Source organism: Balaenoptera musculus, chromosome 5, assembly GCF_009873245.2.
Source record: "Balaenoptera musculus isolate JJ_BM4_2016_0621 chromosome 5, mBalMus1.pri.v3, whole genome shotgun sequence".
Taxonomy (NCBI): domain Eukaryota; kingdom Metazoa; phylum Chordata; class Mammalia; order Artiodactyla; family Balaenopteridae; genus Balaenoptera; species Balaenoptera musculus.
Window position 1 is genome coordinate 112,396,168 of NC_045789.1, and position 17,393 is coordinate 112,413,560.

The 17,393-nt window shown below is 38.3% G+C and overlaps 1 protein-coding gene across 1 annotated transcript in view; it reads left to right on the forward strand.

Annotated features, from left to right (window-relative positions):
* The first annotated feature begins 228 nt into the window (after positions 1 to 228).
* FAM241A (family with sequence similarity 241 member A) overlaps positions 229 to 17,393 on the forward strand; it is a 39,636-nt gene continuing 22,471 nt past the window's right edge. The window contains exon 1 of the mRNA XM_036852186.1: positions 229 to 561. Within this exon, the coding sequence (XP_036708081.1) occupies positions 406 to 561 (156 nt within the window). The 5' untranslated portion in view covers positions 229 to 405. The remainder of the gene's footprint in view (positions 562 to 17,393) is intronic.

A 17,393-nucleotide genomic window follows, 5' to 3' on the forward strand; every position in this document is an offset into this window, starting at 1 on the left:
CTCATACATTCCCTCTCTCATAGTCTCTCTCACACACACACAGCCTCTCTCTCACACACAGTCTGTAATGTACATAGTCTCACACACACTCATAGTCTCTCACAAACGCGTGCGCGCGAACACACACACTCGCGCGCGCGCCCCGTTGGCCCCGCCTCTGCCCTGGCCCCTCCCTCCCCCGGGTGGGCTCCGCCCCGGCGGCCGAGGGCGGGGCGAGCCGGTGACAGGAGGGGCCGGGCCGGGCTGGTACTTGTGGCGCCCAGACCGCCGGGGCGCGCTCCATAGGCTCCTGTCAGCAGCGAGCGCGGCCGATCCCAGGGCGGCCCTCGGGCGGCGATCGCTGCCTCCGGCTTCGCGGCTTGGCCCCTCCGGCGGCCGTCCCGGGCAGCGGGAGTTGGCGGCGGGATGTGCTCGGCCGGAGAGCTGCTTGGCGGCGGCGGCGGCGGAGAGCGCGACGAGGACGGGGACGCGCTGGCGGAGCGGGCGGCGGCGGGGACCGAGCCGGAGCCCGGGGCGAGCCCGCGGCGGCGCGACCGGCGGCCGCAGGAGGAGCAAGAGCAGGTGAGCCAGCAGGGGCGGCGCGGTCCGGCCGGTTTCCTGAGCCCCACGCGACGGCGGAGGGAAGTGGCCCGGCGGGCGGGCGGCGCCCGGGCTGTGCTCGGCGTGGGGCGCTGGTCGCTGCGGCGTTCTGGGAAGCGGCCCTGGAGAGCGGTTGGACGGAGCCCTCGGGGCCGGGCCGCGGGGTCCCGTGTGTGCGCTACCAAGTGCCGGCCCGGAGTCGCGTGCCTGGCGGGGTCAGCGCCGCCCTTACCCACCCGTCGGGCAGAGGCTTCTCAGGGCGGAGCCCGGGGGTCTGTGGAAGTGCTCTCCATAATGGTCACTTATCTAAAAGCCTTACATGTAAACATTCTTCAACTTCGAGTTCATACCCCGGTGCTGTGTTTCAGGGGCCAGCGGCTCCCCTCACGACTTCCATCTTGTCATTTCTGAACTCACACCTAGCGCCTCTGTAAGGTGTGGGTGTATTTCTCTAGACATGCAATCAGTACCTGAAGACGTGTAGGAGCGAGTATTACAATAGGTGTCTTGACAGGGACTCTCCGAGAGCAAGTTTTTCACATGAACCCAAAGGGGATCTAAACTTCATTTAAAAACTGAAAAAGGTGAGTAATAATTCAGTTTAAAAAATAATGCCTAAGGCAGAAAGAAAAAAAACTGAAAAAGCAAGAAAATTGCTTTCAGTTGGTACCAAAGGGGAAAAAAGTATGAGTCCAGCCATAATAAGGGAAAAGAGAAGTTGGGTAGTTTTTGAAACTTTTGAAAGAATTTGCTTTCACTAAGTTAAGTATGTGATAATAGGCATTATAACACATCATTTATCTTCAAGATTATGCAAGAAGTTTAATAAAATAAATTGAATTATATGTGGGATGAATTTTCACCAGCAAATACAGTAATTAGACCTTCGAAAATACCCGAGATAAGCTAGCCTTCAGAATCACATTAAAGACCAAGAATTAAAATGATTATTTGCCTTTATTACAGTGTATACTGTTGAGATCAGTTGATACCTGTCTCCTCTCATTATCCTTCTGCATCTGTTCTTTTTGTCACATTTCACAAACTCCAACATCATCACTAAATGCATTAGTAGATAAAGTATAAGTTCTAGTGTCTCAGCATTGTTTAGAAAACAGAAATAATTGTGTGGCACGCACAAAATATGCCTTAGCATTAGGTTTGCTCCCCATGTGGAAGTGTAATTTTTCATTCTTTTGACAATGTAAGAGATGGTGACTGAAGCAAATAATTGGTAGCTAGGAGATCTTCCTGACTGCTTTCCTGGTAGTTTTCCCCCATTAACTGTACCATGACTCAGTAGCTAAAGGACTGTTTCCTCTTACTTTAGTTGTTCAACTGGAAAAGTGAAGAAAACAGCAACAGGAACTCCCTGGGGGGGAGTGGGGGGGGGCGGATGTATTTGAGCTGAAGGTCCCAAAGCAATTTTCAAGTGGTTTTAAGGGAGCATGTAAAATCATTTAAGCTTCTGTGGATTTTTCATCATCAGTAGCTCTGGTCTTAACAAAATTGCTTATGGTACAACAAAAAGGGATGAAACGAAAAAAGAATGAAACATATAGCCTAGAAAACAGATATACTTTGCATACCTGCTTCTTTCATTGCATGTCATGTAAATTTATTTTCCTGTACTCCTTTGAAAATGTTATCATTTATTTTTATCACATGATTTATTTATGTACTCTAAGTCCACATACACAATACTTGAAAATTACACCTGAGATATGCGTTTCCTCCTATATCAGAACCAAAGAAGAACTTCTTATAAAGAAGTCAAAAATAAACAAAAAATTGATACAACCCAACTCACTGGTGTAAAAAGCAAGCTTTTGTGATAAATCATTTCTTGGTAATAAGTGTAGCTTTTTTGTCAAGTCCTGAAAATGAAATTTAAAATTTGTATGCACTGCCTTGCAATGATGGCAGAGATATAAAGATATTTGAGGGAGAGGTAAATGAAATTAACAACTATAAAACATAGTCTAAGGATTTGTTTTATTTTGTTTTTCTTTAGGCAGATGGTGTGTGTTTGTTTTGTTGTTTTAAGGACACATGGCCTCCAAATTACAAACGGAGTATTTTTGAAAACTTGGTTTGTAAACTTGTTGTTTAGAACTTAAAGTGAACTTTTCCATAGAAACAATGATATAAACAGAAACAGAACCAAAACTAATTAGCTGGAAATGAGACAGAGGCCATCTCCCTGCTGTCCTTTCTGCTTAGCACACTCACTTAAGGTTCCAGAATCTGAGTAGCATCATGGATGTTAAGAGAGAATTGGTAGTAGTGGCAGCGGCAGCAGTAATAGCAGAGGCTCCTTTATATCTGGATCAGGGTTACAGGTGGTGTGCTCTTGAATGCAACAGCTCCAGAAGGCACCTGACTTTTGCTTCTCCAGCTCTTTCAAAGATTTTTGTCAGCCCCTAATTTGCTGTATTAAATCCCTTTCTATTTCTAGTTCCTTCACAGTTTGCCCTTACCTGATCATTTGTTGAAGGAGCTTTCTTCCTTTGGCTATTCCCCAGCCTAAAGTCTCCTCTACATACATCCTTACCTTCACTGATTTTTCTTTCTATTCCTGTCTGAAAGACTCATGCCCTTCCCTCTACCTGGAAGCCTCTTGCATCAGCTTTGACTTTACAAAACATATCTTTGGCTCATTGTTATTATGATACCAGATCAAAATGGTATTTATTTCATGTAATACCAAAATACCAGTATTTATATAGGTGTTTTCTTAATAACTAAGATATTATAAGCATCTTTTTTTTTTTTACTATTTATCCTTAAGTACTACTCCATCTGAGAGAAAACTAAGGTTCCTCTGTCTTTCTGGCCTAAACCTTTCCAGGTACATGATTGACAAGGCAGCCTCTATCCTAGGAAAGGAGGACTTGAAAGACTGGACCAGGTTCCCTAGATGAAGGAACTGTCAAGTCTGAAGTAGCAGTTTGGCCTCTAAGAAAGATAAGCCAGGGAGAGAGGCAAAATGCCCAAGGAACTGAAGGGACAGGGCACAGCTGTCCTACATGTGTGTTGGTAATTGTGTGCATGGGAGATGATCCAAGTATGTTCATGACTGTGAATGCCAGGTCCCTTTAGGTAAGAGAGTCTCTGCCCTGCTGCATACCTGGAAGGTTAAATATCTCCAGTCCTTTTATTACATTTATGTATGTATGTGGCATTTTACAACCTGAATAACCTAAGATGGCCCTGCCTTAGGTGGGATAGAAAGGTCCCACCATCCTTGGATTGACTTTAGAATCATTATTTTTAGCTTTAAGGTCTTTCTTTATGATTATAAAAGTAATGTGTACTTCGGAAAATGTAGAACTATAAAACAATCTAAAGAAAACAAAAGCATTTGAAATCTCACTGAGTAATATTGTGCTATAAAATATGAAACATTTGATGTTACTACATTCATATATCTCTCTGTATGTGTGTATATGCATATATACACACATATTTTTAAACATGTTTTAATGTAATATTTGGATTTGGTATCTTGTTTTTATCTACTTAGCATGTTGTGTCATTTTCCCATGTTATCAAAAATTCTTTGTAAAAATTATTTTTAGGGCTGCCTAATAATCATTCCCCTAATACTACATATTTAAGTTGCTTCAAACTTTCTTTTATAGATAATGCTGTAATGAAAATCTTTGCTTATAAAGTTCTACCTTTTTCTCACTGTTCCACCTTGGAATAAATTCCTAGAACTGGAAGAACTAGGTCAATAAGTCAAACTCTTTGAATCCTCTTGAAACATCCTAAAAAATTGCATTCAGAAAAGCTTGCACCATTGTACTCTTCTGGCATTAGTATGTAAGAGTACCAATTGGAAACCATCCATTCCAGCAACAAACAGTATAATTTATAGATTAATCTTTGCCAACTTAATAGGCAAAAATTATCTTATTGTTGTAAGATACTGCTGGAGAGGTTTACTAAACCATTCATATATTTGTTGAGCATTTGTATTTCTTTTTAGTTGTGTTCTTTGACCATTTTTTCTTTTGGCATTATTATAAGATATTAAACTCATATTTCACATTGATTATAATTATTTTCCCTGCTTGCTGTTTACTTTATAATTTTGTTTATGATGTTTTTGACTTAGAAATGCTTTAAATTTTTATTAGCCAAAGGAATTTTTTTGTTAATTTCATACACACACATCTCACACCCTCATACATGCACACACACACACCCCACACATACATACATATATCTATTATATTTGTTTAGAACATTCTTTCTAATCCTACACTTAAAGTATCCACCAATATTTTCTTATGTGTGTGTTTATAGTTTTTTTTTTTTTTTTACTCTATATATTTAATCTCTTTAGAATGACTTTATGTATTGTGTGAGGTATGGAGCTGATCTTTTTTTTTTTAGCCTAATCATTGAATAATCCACTTTCTCCCTGGCTTTGCAATCCTTTATAGTAGTTATAAATACTGAAGTCTATATTAAGCTTTTACATTTCTGTTGGCATTGTGAAAGGGATTTCTTTTTCCACATCATGTTTTTGCTGCTGGTTTCTAGCTATCGGTTTTTATTTAGTTAGTTTTAAACTAGCTACCTTTCTGAATTCTTTTGTTAATTCTAATACTAATATATACTAGTATCTCTTAGACTTGATTCTTTTGCATCTTCTAGGTATATAATCATCCACTCTATAGATAAGGTTGATTTTGCTTCCTTTCAGATGGTAATGCTTCATTTCTATTTCTTGCCTTTTGCAATGCTGGAACTTTCAGATAAATGCTGGCTTATAGATATTTAAGTAAATAAATGAAGGAACCTGTATAATGGCATTTATCAAGGAATGTTCCATGAGATCATCTGTAAAAAAAAAAAAAAATGGTACCAGAGGGAAGCCTTATACCTCCTTTTTGGTCTATCATCAAAGATATGATTAGCAGTACATATTCTAGATCCAGAATACCTAGGTTTGTATCCTAACTCTGCCACTTACTAACTGTAACTTTGGGCAAATTAATTAACCTCTTTGGCCTTCAGTTTCTTCATCTGTATAAAGGGAATAATAGTTGTATCAACCCCATAGAACTGTTATATGTATGTATGTAATATATGTAAAGTGTTAGAGCAGTACTTAGCATATAATAAGCGTGTAAGGGTTAGCTTTTGGACCTAATTTTCAACTAGAACCTAAGTGAAAAGATATCTGAGAAATGTTATTTTTAAGTTTTCCAGACTCTGCAGTTAGAAAGCCACCCTAGGAGGAAGGTGGAATAGAACAGTGCTCCTCAGTTTTAATGTGTAGACAAATCATCTCTTGTTAAATGCAGGTTGTGATTTTGTTGTTCTGGGGTGAGGCCCAAGATTTTGCATCTCTGACAGGCTCCTAAAGTGATGCTGATGCTTTGCCCATGGACCACACTTTGAGTGGCAAGGGAATAATAAGCAAACCAATCCACAGTATTCAACAAACTTGCCCTTCGACATAGTATCAGTAATAGATATATATACATAAGGAAGTTATTTTACTATTTCCCTAGAAGGGTATATTAGAACTCTTGGTAAAGTGTAAGAAGCCAACAAGCCTTGCTTCTCCAGGCCAAGTGATTTGCCCTAGGTCTTAACAATTAACTGGTACTAGAGCACACCAGAACCCAGGTCTCCAAACTCCAAAGCCGGCTTTGTTTTTGTTTCAGAAATGCAAAGAGCCCTCCCTCACCTATGATGGGAGGACAGTCTGATAAATCTGCTGCTCCCCCTTAGATTGTGTAGTTCAAAAATAGATATTTGTTTATACCCACTTCCTTTCACATCTTTGAAAAGCAGTTTGCAAGCAATACTGTAGCAAGTGCTTTGAGTTTAGATGAACTCAGCCCTAAACTTAATCTAATTTTTTTCCAATGGGCATCTAGTCACTAACTCAGGGAATAATTTTGTATATGGTAGATATCTTTTGTCCATTTTTTATCATTATTTCAAGAATGGAACTTCTAAATCAGTGGTTCTTAACTGGGGGCAGTTTTGCTCACGGGGGACATTTGGCAGTGTCTGGAGACATTTTTGAATGTTAAGACTAAGGGGGTACAGTACCGTTGGCATCTAATAGGAAGAGTCCAGGGTTACTGCTAAACATCCTATAATGTGCAGAACAGTCGCCTACAGCAAAGCATTGCCTGACCCAAAATGTCACTAGTGCTGACGTTAAGAAACTCTGCTCAAAATGTATTAGGATTACAGTGATTTGAGTTGTCAAGAATAATTACTCTGTTGATAGATATTCCAATGGATAGGTAATAATTGTTTATTTTTTTGACACCTACATTCCAAACAGGTAGTCTCCCTACGGATCTTTTCTTGCATCTCTTCTTCCAGCAACTCCTTATATGCAACTTTCTCTATTTTGCTTTCCCTCTTTGTTGGAGAACAAAGGGAACAAAAAGTGCCCACCAAACTGAGAAGTTATCTTGAGACTGAAACACAAGGCAGGCAGCTCTATATAATCCATGGATCAGTATATTACAGGGTGACTTGCTCACAGGGTGGGATCAGGCGGATGCTCTGTAAGCGTTTGCAGCTGCACTCCACACTGCCAAGGGGCCACTGAGACAATTTTATAGTTAACATAGGGTATAGGGGTATGTGCTTTGAAACAGGAAATGCATTCCTAAGTCAATATTTATAAATGGGTAACTAGTATTATGGACCAGCAGTCCCCAACTGTTTTGGCACCAGGGACCGGTTTCATGGAAGACAGTTTTTCCGCGGAGGTTGGGGGGGATGGTTCAGGCGGTAATGCGAGCGATGGGGAGCGGCCGATGAAGCTTCACCTGCTCACCCACGGCTCACCTCCTGCTGTGCGGCCCGGTTCCTAACAGGCCTCGGACCGGGGGTTGGGGACCCCTGTTGCGGACACAGGGAATAAGTCAGCAAAGGTTTTCATCACTGTTTGAGGATTACAGAGCCAAGAGGCCAACCTGGTCCCAATGATTATTAAGCAATATCTATTAGCTACAAAGCCCTTGACAACAGAGATGTGATTTACCTCACAGTACTGTCCTGGCTGGGATCAGCGGAAGGACAAGAGGAACTGTACGGGCCCAGGATGGCATCACTTATGCTAACAGCCATATACTCTCATATTCTTTTTCTGCCCCTCTGTCCTACTACCCATCGTTTTTTCATCTCTCCCTACTGTGTCTCATTCTCCCATTGTCTGTTACTCTTCCCCACCTCCCATCTCAGCCACTTTCTCTTTTTTTCCATACGTCTGCTCCACCCCACTGCCTCCTCCTTCTGTAGAAGCTGAGCATTATGGAGCAATGAAAAAGGTTTTGGGTAATGACAGTTCTAAGTTTGAGCCTTGTCATCCTAATAACTTAATCCCTCAGAGACTCAGTTTCCTCATTGTAATGGGTATAATGCTATCCACTTAAAGTTCTTATGAGGGTTCAGTAACATTCTGTGTATGAAATACCTAGCATATAGTAGGTGAATATTAGCTCCCTATTTTGCCCTGATCTTCTCTCCCATCTTTTTTTCTGGTTCCCTTTTTCTTCTTCTTCTTAACTAACCACATCATAGAACTGTATTTTTAGTACATGTAATTTTCAGATTTATAGAATAAATATTATTTATTGAACAAAATATTAAGATTTCCTAATCTAAAAATCAGATGTGGGCTTCCCTGGTGGCGCAGTGGTTGAGAATCTGCCTGCTAATGCAGGGGACACGGGTTCGAGCCCTGGTCTGGGAAGATCCCACATGCCGTGGAGCGGCTGGGCCCGTGAGCCACAACTACTGAGCCTGCGCGTCTGGAGCCTGTGCCCCGCAACGGGAGGGGCCGCGATAGTGAAAGGCCCGCGCACCGCGATGAAGAGCGGTCCCCGCACCGCGATGAAGAGTGGCCCCCACTTGCCGCAACTAGAGAAAGCCCTCGCACGAACCGAAGACCCAGCACAGCCAAAAATAAATATATAAATAAGTAAATAAAATAAAAGTAGCTATAAAATTAAAAAATAAATAAATAAATAAATAAAATAAATAAAAATCAGATGTGTTTCATATTTCTTTAAAAAAAATTAAACCACCAACTAAATTATTAATATGTTGCTTTTTGTATAGATCGCCAGTTGATTTTTTTTTTCTGTTGTGGATCATTGATCTTGATGAGAAAAATACCCACCCTCCTCTGTACAAGTTATTCTCAATTTACTATTCAAGAGAAGTGGTAAAGCAAGGTTAAAGGGTAAAACTTAAAGTAGTACCATGACTTTAACCTTGCCCTAAGAGACCTAAGTAGAGACTGTATCTTTCCCAGGCCTTCTTTAAGCCCCAGCCACACTAGCTTTGGCTCCCATCGCCGTCTTCTCTGGAGTCATAGTCTTGTCTTGCAGTAACAGCCACATATCTTCAAAGAACCTTAAGCGTCTCCACTAGTCATGTTTTGGTTCATTAAGTGTGTGTGTGTGTAAGGCAATTAATAAGATAATCAAAGAGTAGTTTCATCCGAGCAGAGAAACTGCATTTCTAATTAACTTAATGCAGAAGTTACTTTCTATCTGCTGATCTAATTTTTCCCGTATCCAGTGTTTTGGGTTTTTTTTTTTTCCATTTAACATCATTGTCAGCTGCGCCTTATCTTGGCTAAGGAAGAGGAAAGGGTTGGCTTTATTTGCTGTTGCTGTTCTCTTATAGCAACAACTTGATCTTATCAGATTTCTGATCAAAGAGAAAGCATGGTGCAAATATTTTGAAATTTACGGGAAATGAAGGATAAACTAATTATTAATACTTAATATCTAAACAATATCTATTAATACTTAATATCTAATATCTCTTAATACTTAATACCTAAATTTTTTTTAACAGTGTTAAGAAAATTAAATTTCCATTTGTGGTTTTTACTATATTCCATTTGATATAATTTTTTCTAACATCTGTGAAATTTTTTTTATTCCCTCTTCCAATTAATCCAATTAATTTGTCTTTTATCCTCTTGATCAAAATTTTACTGGGATGTATGCAGACCATCTACAGAGGCAGGGAATTTAAGTTTGATTTCCCATGGCTGGCAAATTTCATCAGTTTGATTGAATTCAGAATTCCTTATTCCATGGTTTTCAGAGGTAATAAAATATAACAGAAGCTATTGTCACTGTCACAAATTGAGAATTGAGAAGGAAAGTCATTTTTAAGGAAAAATGTTTGGTTTTAGCTACTTTAAATAAACAAGCGATTGCACCTGTGGTAGCAGCCAGCATACAAGGTACTCAATAATGTCACCAGAAACTTCATTTCTTTAAAAAAAAAAAAGATTTTAGAGAAAGTACAAAATGTAGAAATTTTTAATTTGCAGCTTGAATTAATCATATTCTTCACTTCATGGCCTATTATTATCTATCATTAGTTCATGCACATCATTAAATTTTAATTAATTTAATTAATTTATTTTTTCATTGTAGAACCATTCTCTTCTACTACAATAGGCAACTTTTAATATTTTTGGTAGGTATGCCTGAAGGTGGTTTCATTTGTCTACGTTTGTAACTATGATTTAAAATATTGAATTCTATTGGTTAAAATGAAAATGAATACAAATTTTAGTATTTCTCCATTTATAATCATTTCAAAGACTTATTCAAGAACTAGCTGATATTCTCATTGATTTGTATCCATCCCCCCAAAAGCTTTTTCCTTTATTGGTTATATGTAGTTTAGTGGAAGATAAGTGTAAATAAATGTCATAACCTTGCATTTAATTAAAAAATGACAAAGAAGTTATAAATACAATGCCTAGTAAAATTTTATATTTAACACATTATTTTTGTACATTTTGTAGGAAATAAAAACTGCAACTACATTTAGTATCCAATGAGGAGGAAAACACGTCCAGCCTCACTAGAAATAAAAGAAATTCAAATTAAAACTATTAGGAATAATGTTTCACCTATCAAGTTGATAAAGATTAAAAAGATGAATGGTGTGGGTTTAAAGAAACAGTGTATGAAATAAGAATACACTAAAGTTAGAAGTAAAATTGATTCAGTCTTTCTGGAGGGAAATCTGGTTTCAAACCTCACGGGTAGAGACTGCTGTTGCCCCTCACTCTAAAGGTGTAAAAACTGCAGCACAGGGATGTTAAGTAACATATTGAAAGTATCACAGCTAGTAAGTTGCTGAGTTAAGATTCAAACCCATGCTTGAAGCCTGAGTTCTTAACAACCAAGCTAGTGTTGGTCCATGAAATCAATTCAGTGGATTGTGAACAGGATAGGATAGGACAGAAATTGTTAGAATGCATCACACATGGTATGAATGTCATTTCGTAGAAATTTATATGTACTGGGTCAGGAAATAAAATATTTATCTTATTGTGGATCACAATCAAGATCACTGCACTAGCCCAGCCAGCTCAATTCTATCTCAAGGCCTCTGCCTAGATTCTTTTCCCCAAATCTTCCCTTGGCAGATCATATCATCGGCTTAACTATAACCTTTCTGAGATCTCAGCTCAGCTCTGATATATAGAAAGAACCTCCAGTCTATCCCCTCTTCCTCTCTTCCATTACTCTTTTATTTTCCTCATAGCTCTCACACTATTTGACAGTATTTTATTTATTTGTTTGCTAACATGTTTATTCTCTGCCACTTCCCACTCTCTCCTTCACAGGCTCACACTAAAACATCATCCCTATGAGAGCAGAGACTGCATAAGGCAAAATGCTTCAGACAATTATTTTGGCATCTCTGAGGTAGTACAGAGTCTATAAAAATTTCAGTCTAAAATGACACTGCTGGTAAAAACTCAACTGATGTTTTTGCTGAAGCAATGTGGTTTCCCAGGGGAAACTTTCATAACAAAATTTAGTTTTGAAGAGAGAGAGGACTTTGTGTGTAACAGGAACATACTCTATTGTCAGACTCAACAGAAAAGAAACGAGTGGTGTTAGTTTGTGCATTGAGCTAAAGGTCCCTGTAAAACATTTGTAAGAATTTAGGCAAGGATTGTGTTCCTTGATGTGATGTATTTAAAAACTACCACGATATCAAGAAGGTGAAAGGCTGACAAACAGAATCTTGGAATACTAACTGGCATTAACTTATGTAATTGGTAAAACCTTGCAATTTTGTTTTTAATTTTTCTTGAACTAAACATAGGAAAGACAGTAAATGAAACCCAAAGCTAACATAGATTTAAATTCAGATCAGCCATTTCAATAATGGCAAAATGTTAAAGGATAATTTTCAAAAAGAGGTAAAATTATAGTGCTCATTAAATATAAAATGAACACATGTTAAGGAGTTTATTTAACTCATCATTAAAGAGGGAACCAGGCAAATGTTACAACTGCTTCAAAGGAGAAATCAGTCAGAAATGTATGTGGAGAAAAGGTATGTTGAAATGAATTTACAAATGGCCACGAGACTGGCTTTTTCCATAGGCAGGGAGGAAAGACAGTTGAACCTCTACTGGAGCAGAATTTGTTTGCTTGTCTATAGATATGAATTATTTTGCATTGCTATTGGTTATCTGTAATTTACAGACTTGTAAAATATCTCAAAAGCCATAAAGACCAAACAGTAGTATTCTAAACAATGCAGTTTTCCATGGAGACACCCATAATTTTTTTTTTGCTTATTCTTAATTTTCTTATAGTAATAAAGAAAAAAAGTAATTTCTAAAATTTGCTACACAGAGTAGATTAATTTGTGGATAATGAGGGTACTTTATCTCTCCCTTTACAATGTCTCATGCTGCTAGAAAAGATTAATTCTATTCTAGTCTTCTTCCATGGTAGTACATGTATACATACATGTATACATACATTCGGTGTACATGTGGAAATGTATGATTTGTATGCATGTGAAAAGCAAGGATTGATTTATATTTGAAGTTCTTTCTGTTGAGTTATAAGTAAAATTAACCTGATAGTCAGATAACTACTAAAAACAAATTTTGATAGGAACAAGATGGCTGCTCCAAGGATTCCATATCCATGTCTAGTTTTTATTCAGCACACAAATCCCAACTGCTTGTTCCTAGCATCCTAGCATACTTTCTTCACATGTTGAATGGTTATTGGTTTCACAGACAACTTTGTCTACTAAGGAGTTTCATGGGAGTTTAGAAGCACATTTGGTTTAAGCTTTTAAATTTAAAGGAGGGCAAGAATGAAGTGATTTCTTCATAGAGAATTAACCAGTTAGTTATAACCATTTTTGATATCAATAAAAATACTCAGCGTAAAACACTTGAGAATAAATATATGAAGAAAAAATTAAATACTAAACTTCTTTCTTTATTATTCAGTATGTAAAGTTTATTTAACAGTAATATCATAAAAATGGTTTAATGATTGTGCCATTTCTGGATGATAGTATTTTCCCTTTGGAGTTTAAATGACTAAGTATTTGGAAATCAGTCTTTGAGCACCCTATGTTAGGCTACTAATTTAAGACTTAAGTTGTGCTAACAAGCCGGCCATATACTAAAGATATTTTCCTTATCCATTTGTGTCATATAGAACATCAATTGCTTTAACAACTGATAACACATTGTATTATGGATGGTTTTCTGTATTTATTATTTGTATTCATTATTTGTTATTATTTGTTATTTGTTCCTTATTTTCTTGGTAGCTTTTTTTTTTTTTTTTTTTTTTTGGCTGTGTTGGGTCTTCGTTTCTGTGCGAGGGCTTTCTCTAGTTGTGGCAAGCGGGGGCCACTCTTCATCGCGGTGTGCGGGCCTCTCACTATCGCGGCCTGTCTTGTTGCGGAGCACAGGCTCCAGACGCGCAGGCTCAGTAGTTGTGGCTCACGGGCCTAGTTGCTCCGCGGCATGTGGGATCTTCCCAGACCAGGGCTCGAACCCGTATCCCCTGCATTGGCAGGCGGATTCTCAACCACTGCGCCACCAGGGAAGCCCCTCTTGGTAGCTTTTAATTCATTCATTCAAAACATTTTTGAGCTCCTACTATTTCCTGGGCAGTGCTGTAGGCACCGGGACACAAAGAAACAAACAGAAACAGGCCAGATCTCTCCTCTCATTAATCTTGCATTGTAGTAGGGAGAGACTATGAATAAATAAACAAGTACATCAGTGGGTTATAAATGCTATGGAAAAAAAAAAAATAAAGTAGGGAAGGTGTATGGGGAGTATGTGTATGGGGTAGGGGTGCTATTTTAAATAAGATGATCATGTAAGGGCTCACTAAGGCAAATATAAGCAGAGTCTTAAGGAAGTGAGAATTACTGGTTTGCCCCCTCCTTTTGATTTGACTCCATGGAGGGTAGAGCCAAATTTGAGGCTCAGTCTTAGTAATCATGGTAACATATCTTTCCCCAGTCTAGACTCTCAATTCTTTCTCATCCATCCCCCCTTCCAGTTTTCTATATTTTATTACTATTTTATTCATTTATTCCTACTATAAGCAAATTCAAATCCCTTGTGGAAAGATGAGAGGAAAAACCAAATTAATTATGGACTTAAGTAAATTAACTAAAAACTTCATCTTTTAAGAAGTATATTTCTTAAGGAGTATTATATAATCACACCTTATAATGAATTTGTTTAAATATTTTGCTTTCTTCTTAATACCTGGTTTAGTTCCTTTGTACTAAGGGATTTAGAGGTCTGCAGTGCAGTTTATTGGAAAGAGCTCAGAATTTATAGTCAGAAGACTCCTGTGCTCAAATTCTGGCTGGTTGTCTGATTCTGGGGAAGTCACTTGACCTCTAGAGTCTAATAATACCCACCTTAATGGTATTTTTGTGAGGAGCCAATGCTTGGAGTATGTGTGTTTAATAAGTTTATTGAACAAATGACTAGTAAGCAAATGAAATGGGGAGAGGATTCCATTTAAAAAATGGTGGGGGGAGGGCTTCCCTGGTGGCACAGTGGTTAAGAATCCACCTGCCAATGCAGGGGACACAGGTTCGAGCCCTGGCCTTGGAAGATCCCACATGCCGCGGAGCAACGAAGCCCGTGCACCACAACTACTGAGCCTGCGCTCTAGAGCCCGCAAGCCACAACCACTGGGGCCTGCAAGCCACAACTACTGAAGCTCGCGCGCCTAGAGCCAGTGTTCCGCAGTAAGAGAAGCCACCGCAATGAAGAGTAGCCCCCGCTCGCCGCAACCAGAGAAAGCCCACGCACAGCAACGAAGACCCAACGCAGCCAAAAATAAAAATAAATAAAATAAATAAATTTATAAAAATTTAAAAATGGTGGGGGGAGAATCAAAACTACAGGAATTTTTTTCCTGAAGAAATTAAAAATATTTCACTAATAATTTTCTCTTGGCCAGGGTGTGATTTTAAAAAGTGAGAGTCTTCAGCATATAAACTATGTAAGAATTAATAAAATCATTAGAGTACATGAAAGCTCCATGAAGAGAGACTGTAGAGTAAGAAGAGAAGAAGGCCTATAGGTAAGTCCCTGAGAAGTTCCAACACAGACTCAGAGGGAGATGAGCCTGCAAAAGTCGACCAAGCAAGACAAAGGCGGTAAAGACATCTAGAATGACTAGCAGGCTTCCTTGTACTTCTGGGTTGTGCCATTCCCTGAGGTAGGGGACGCGTGGAGGAAGACCAATTTTAAGGCAGATCATTATGAGTTTGATACAGGGCATGTTGAGTTTGAGGTCCTCTAAGACATCTGGGAAATGCTGAACATGCAATTGAGCATACAAGTCTCGGAATCTGAAAAATTGCCTGAGCTGAGAAAGATCAGAAGGAAACTATGAATCTTTTATAAAAGTATGGGTCATTTTAATTGTTAGGGGATTTGAATATGGCAATTTGAGTACATATCTTTCCTTATATATTAAGCAGCTTAATGGCAAGGAGTATAGGTTATTTGCTTTCTGTATCCCACAGCACTTGCCTTGTTCATGGTAGGCATCCTATTATTATTTATTGAATTGAACTAAATTGCCTAAAGGATTTATTTTGCAAGCAGACTATTCTGTGAGTCAAGGGTTGTGATTATCAGAGTTGGAGTTTAGTAATCAAAGATTATTGATACTCAGGGAGGACGTGACACACACTAAGAACCAGAGTGCGGTTTCCTGAAAGTAAGCAGCTGTCAGCCTGGCAAATCAGTCAGGTCTGTGCAGGCTTGCCACAAGTAGGGCACAACACATCTTGCATAAAATGCAGGTGTAAAACATGCTGAGACGAGAGGATCATAACTTCACAACATGACTACAGACTTCATTACAGTAGGCAGAAAACTTGTCATTTTCACTATATCACTATTCACCCAAAATTTAAATAACTAGTATATTCCATTATAAAATAAGGTGGCTTTATATAGATATACTGTTTTTCAAAGAATTTCTTCCATAAGAAATTTTATAAATCCACATACTTTTATTTACAAAACTAGATTCCTACAGATTCTTTAATGTCATAAATAATGAGAAGCAATTAAAATTTTTCCCCACTTAGTCCAAATGGTTGATTGATAACTCAACAGGCATTTCATTTCATAAGAAGTGCACTGCAGTGGTTATTTCAGAGCACAAAGAAAAATATCAGCCAAGTCACTGGATTGGACAAAAAGTGCAGTATATAAAACAAGAAGCTGTTATTGTACAGAACACAATAAACAACTCCCAAACATTGTTACGTGAGTGGCATTTTCATAGCTTTCTTAAAAATTGTCCCACTCATAAGTACTGTTAAATTTTCTTTGAGACAAAATTCCATTATGGATCTTAGTAAGGAATTAATGATAAAAAGCTAACTTTAAAGGCAACTTAATTCTAACAAGGATGGATCATATTTTTGCCTAGTTCTATTAGACATACCAGCCATATTTATCTTTAACTCTTCAAATATAATATGGAAAAGATATTTAATAGCATAAGCAAGTAGAATTTTCAAACTTTCATAAAGCTATATACTTCCTTTGCAAACTTAAAACTCCTATGATAAAATTTAATTTTAAAAGAGGGCATTCACAAAGTCACAAATGTTGATGATTCTTTCAATAGATACGGTCAAGCAACTGGAACAGCAGTGACAGACCCAGTGCTTTTAAGAATCAGTCCTCACCTACTTAATGCCTCAGATTCTGACAAGTGTCTTTGATTTTGTAATATCTTTGCCTTTCTTGGTTTTGTCTTAAAAGGAAGTGTGACTTGCCTAATGCACAAATGTTCCAGTTTCAATCGGGATCTCTGTTTTGCTTCTTTTGCTTTAGGAATGAAAGTATGTTACAGTATAAAATCCATTTTTGTACTTAGATGTATGGATGCGAGAATTTGGGATTATGAATCTTGGTTAACCTTAAAAACAAACAGCAACACCTCTAAGAAGGAGATGATAGAGTGGGAAAGATTTGGAACAATAAATATTTGGAATTGGATGGAGAGTTACCAAGAGGTGACTCTCTCCACTTAAGAGTATAGAAGTAGTACCAAGAACACTGAGACAACATGATTTTATAACGAGGCATCTGAGCACAATTTTTACCAACAACAACACTTAGCAGCCTAGAAGAAGCAGCAGGGAAATTGGAGGATGCTGAAAGTCAGAAAGTACGGGAGAATATGTGGCTATGAATTCGTGGTTGAAATGGTAGACTGTGGGTTCTAAACTGCAAGGAGAAAATAAAGGGCTAAATCTATAACAAATCCAGAGGCTTTTAAATTTTATAACTACTTCTTTCTTAATATCTATTTTCACATATTTGTTTATCGCAGTATGATACTGTCTCTTGATGTTTTGCAAATGTAAGACTCCTGCCCTTTTAAAAGAAAGCAACAAGATCTTTCTCAAAACAGGTCTTTCTTTTGAGAGGTCCAGTGGAATGGTGA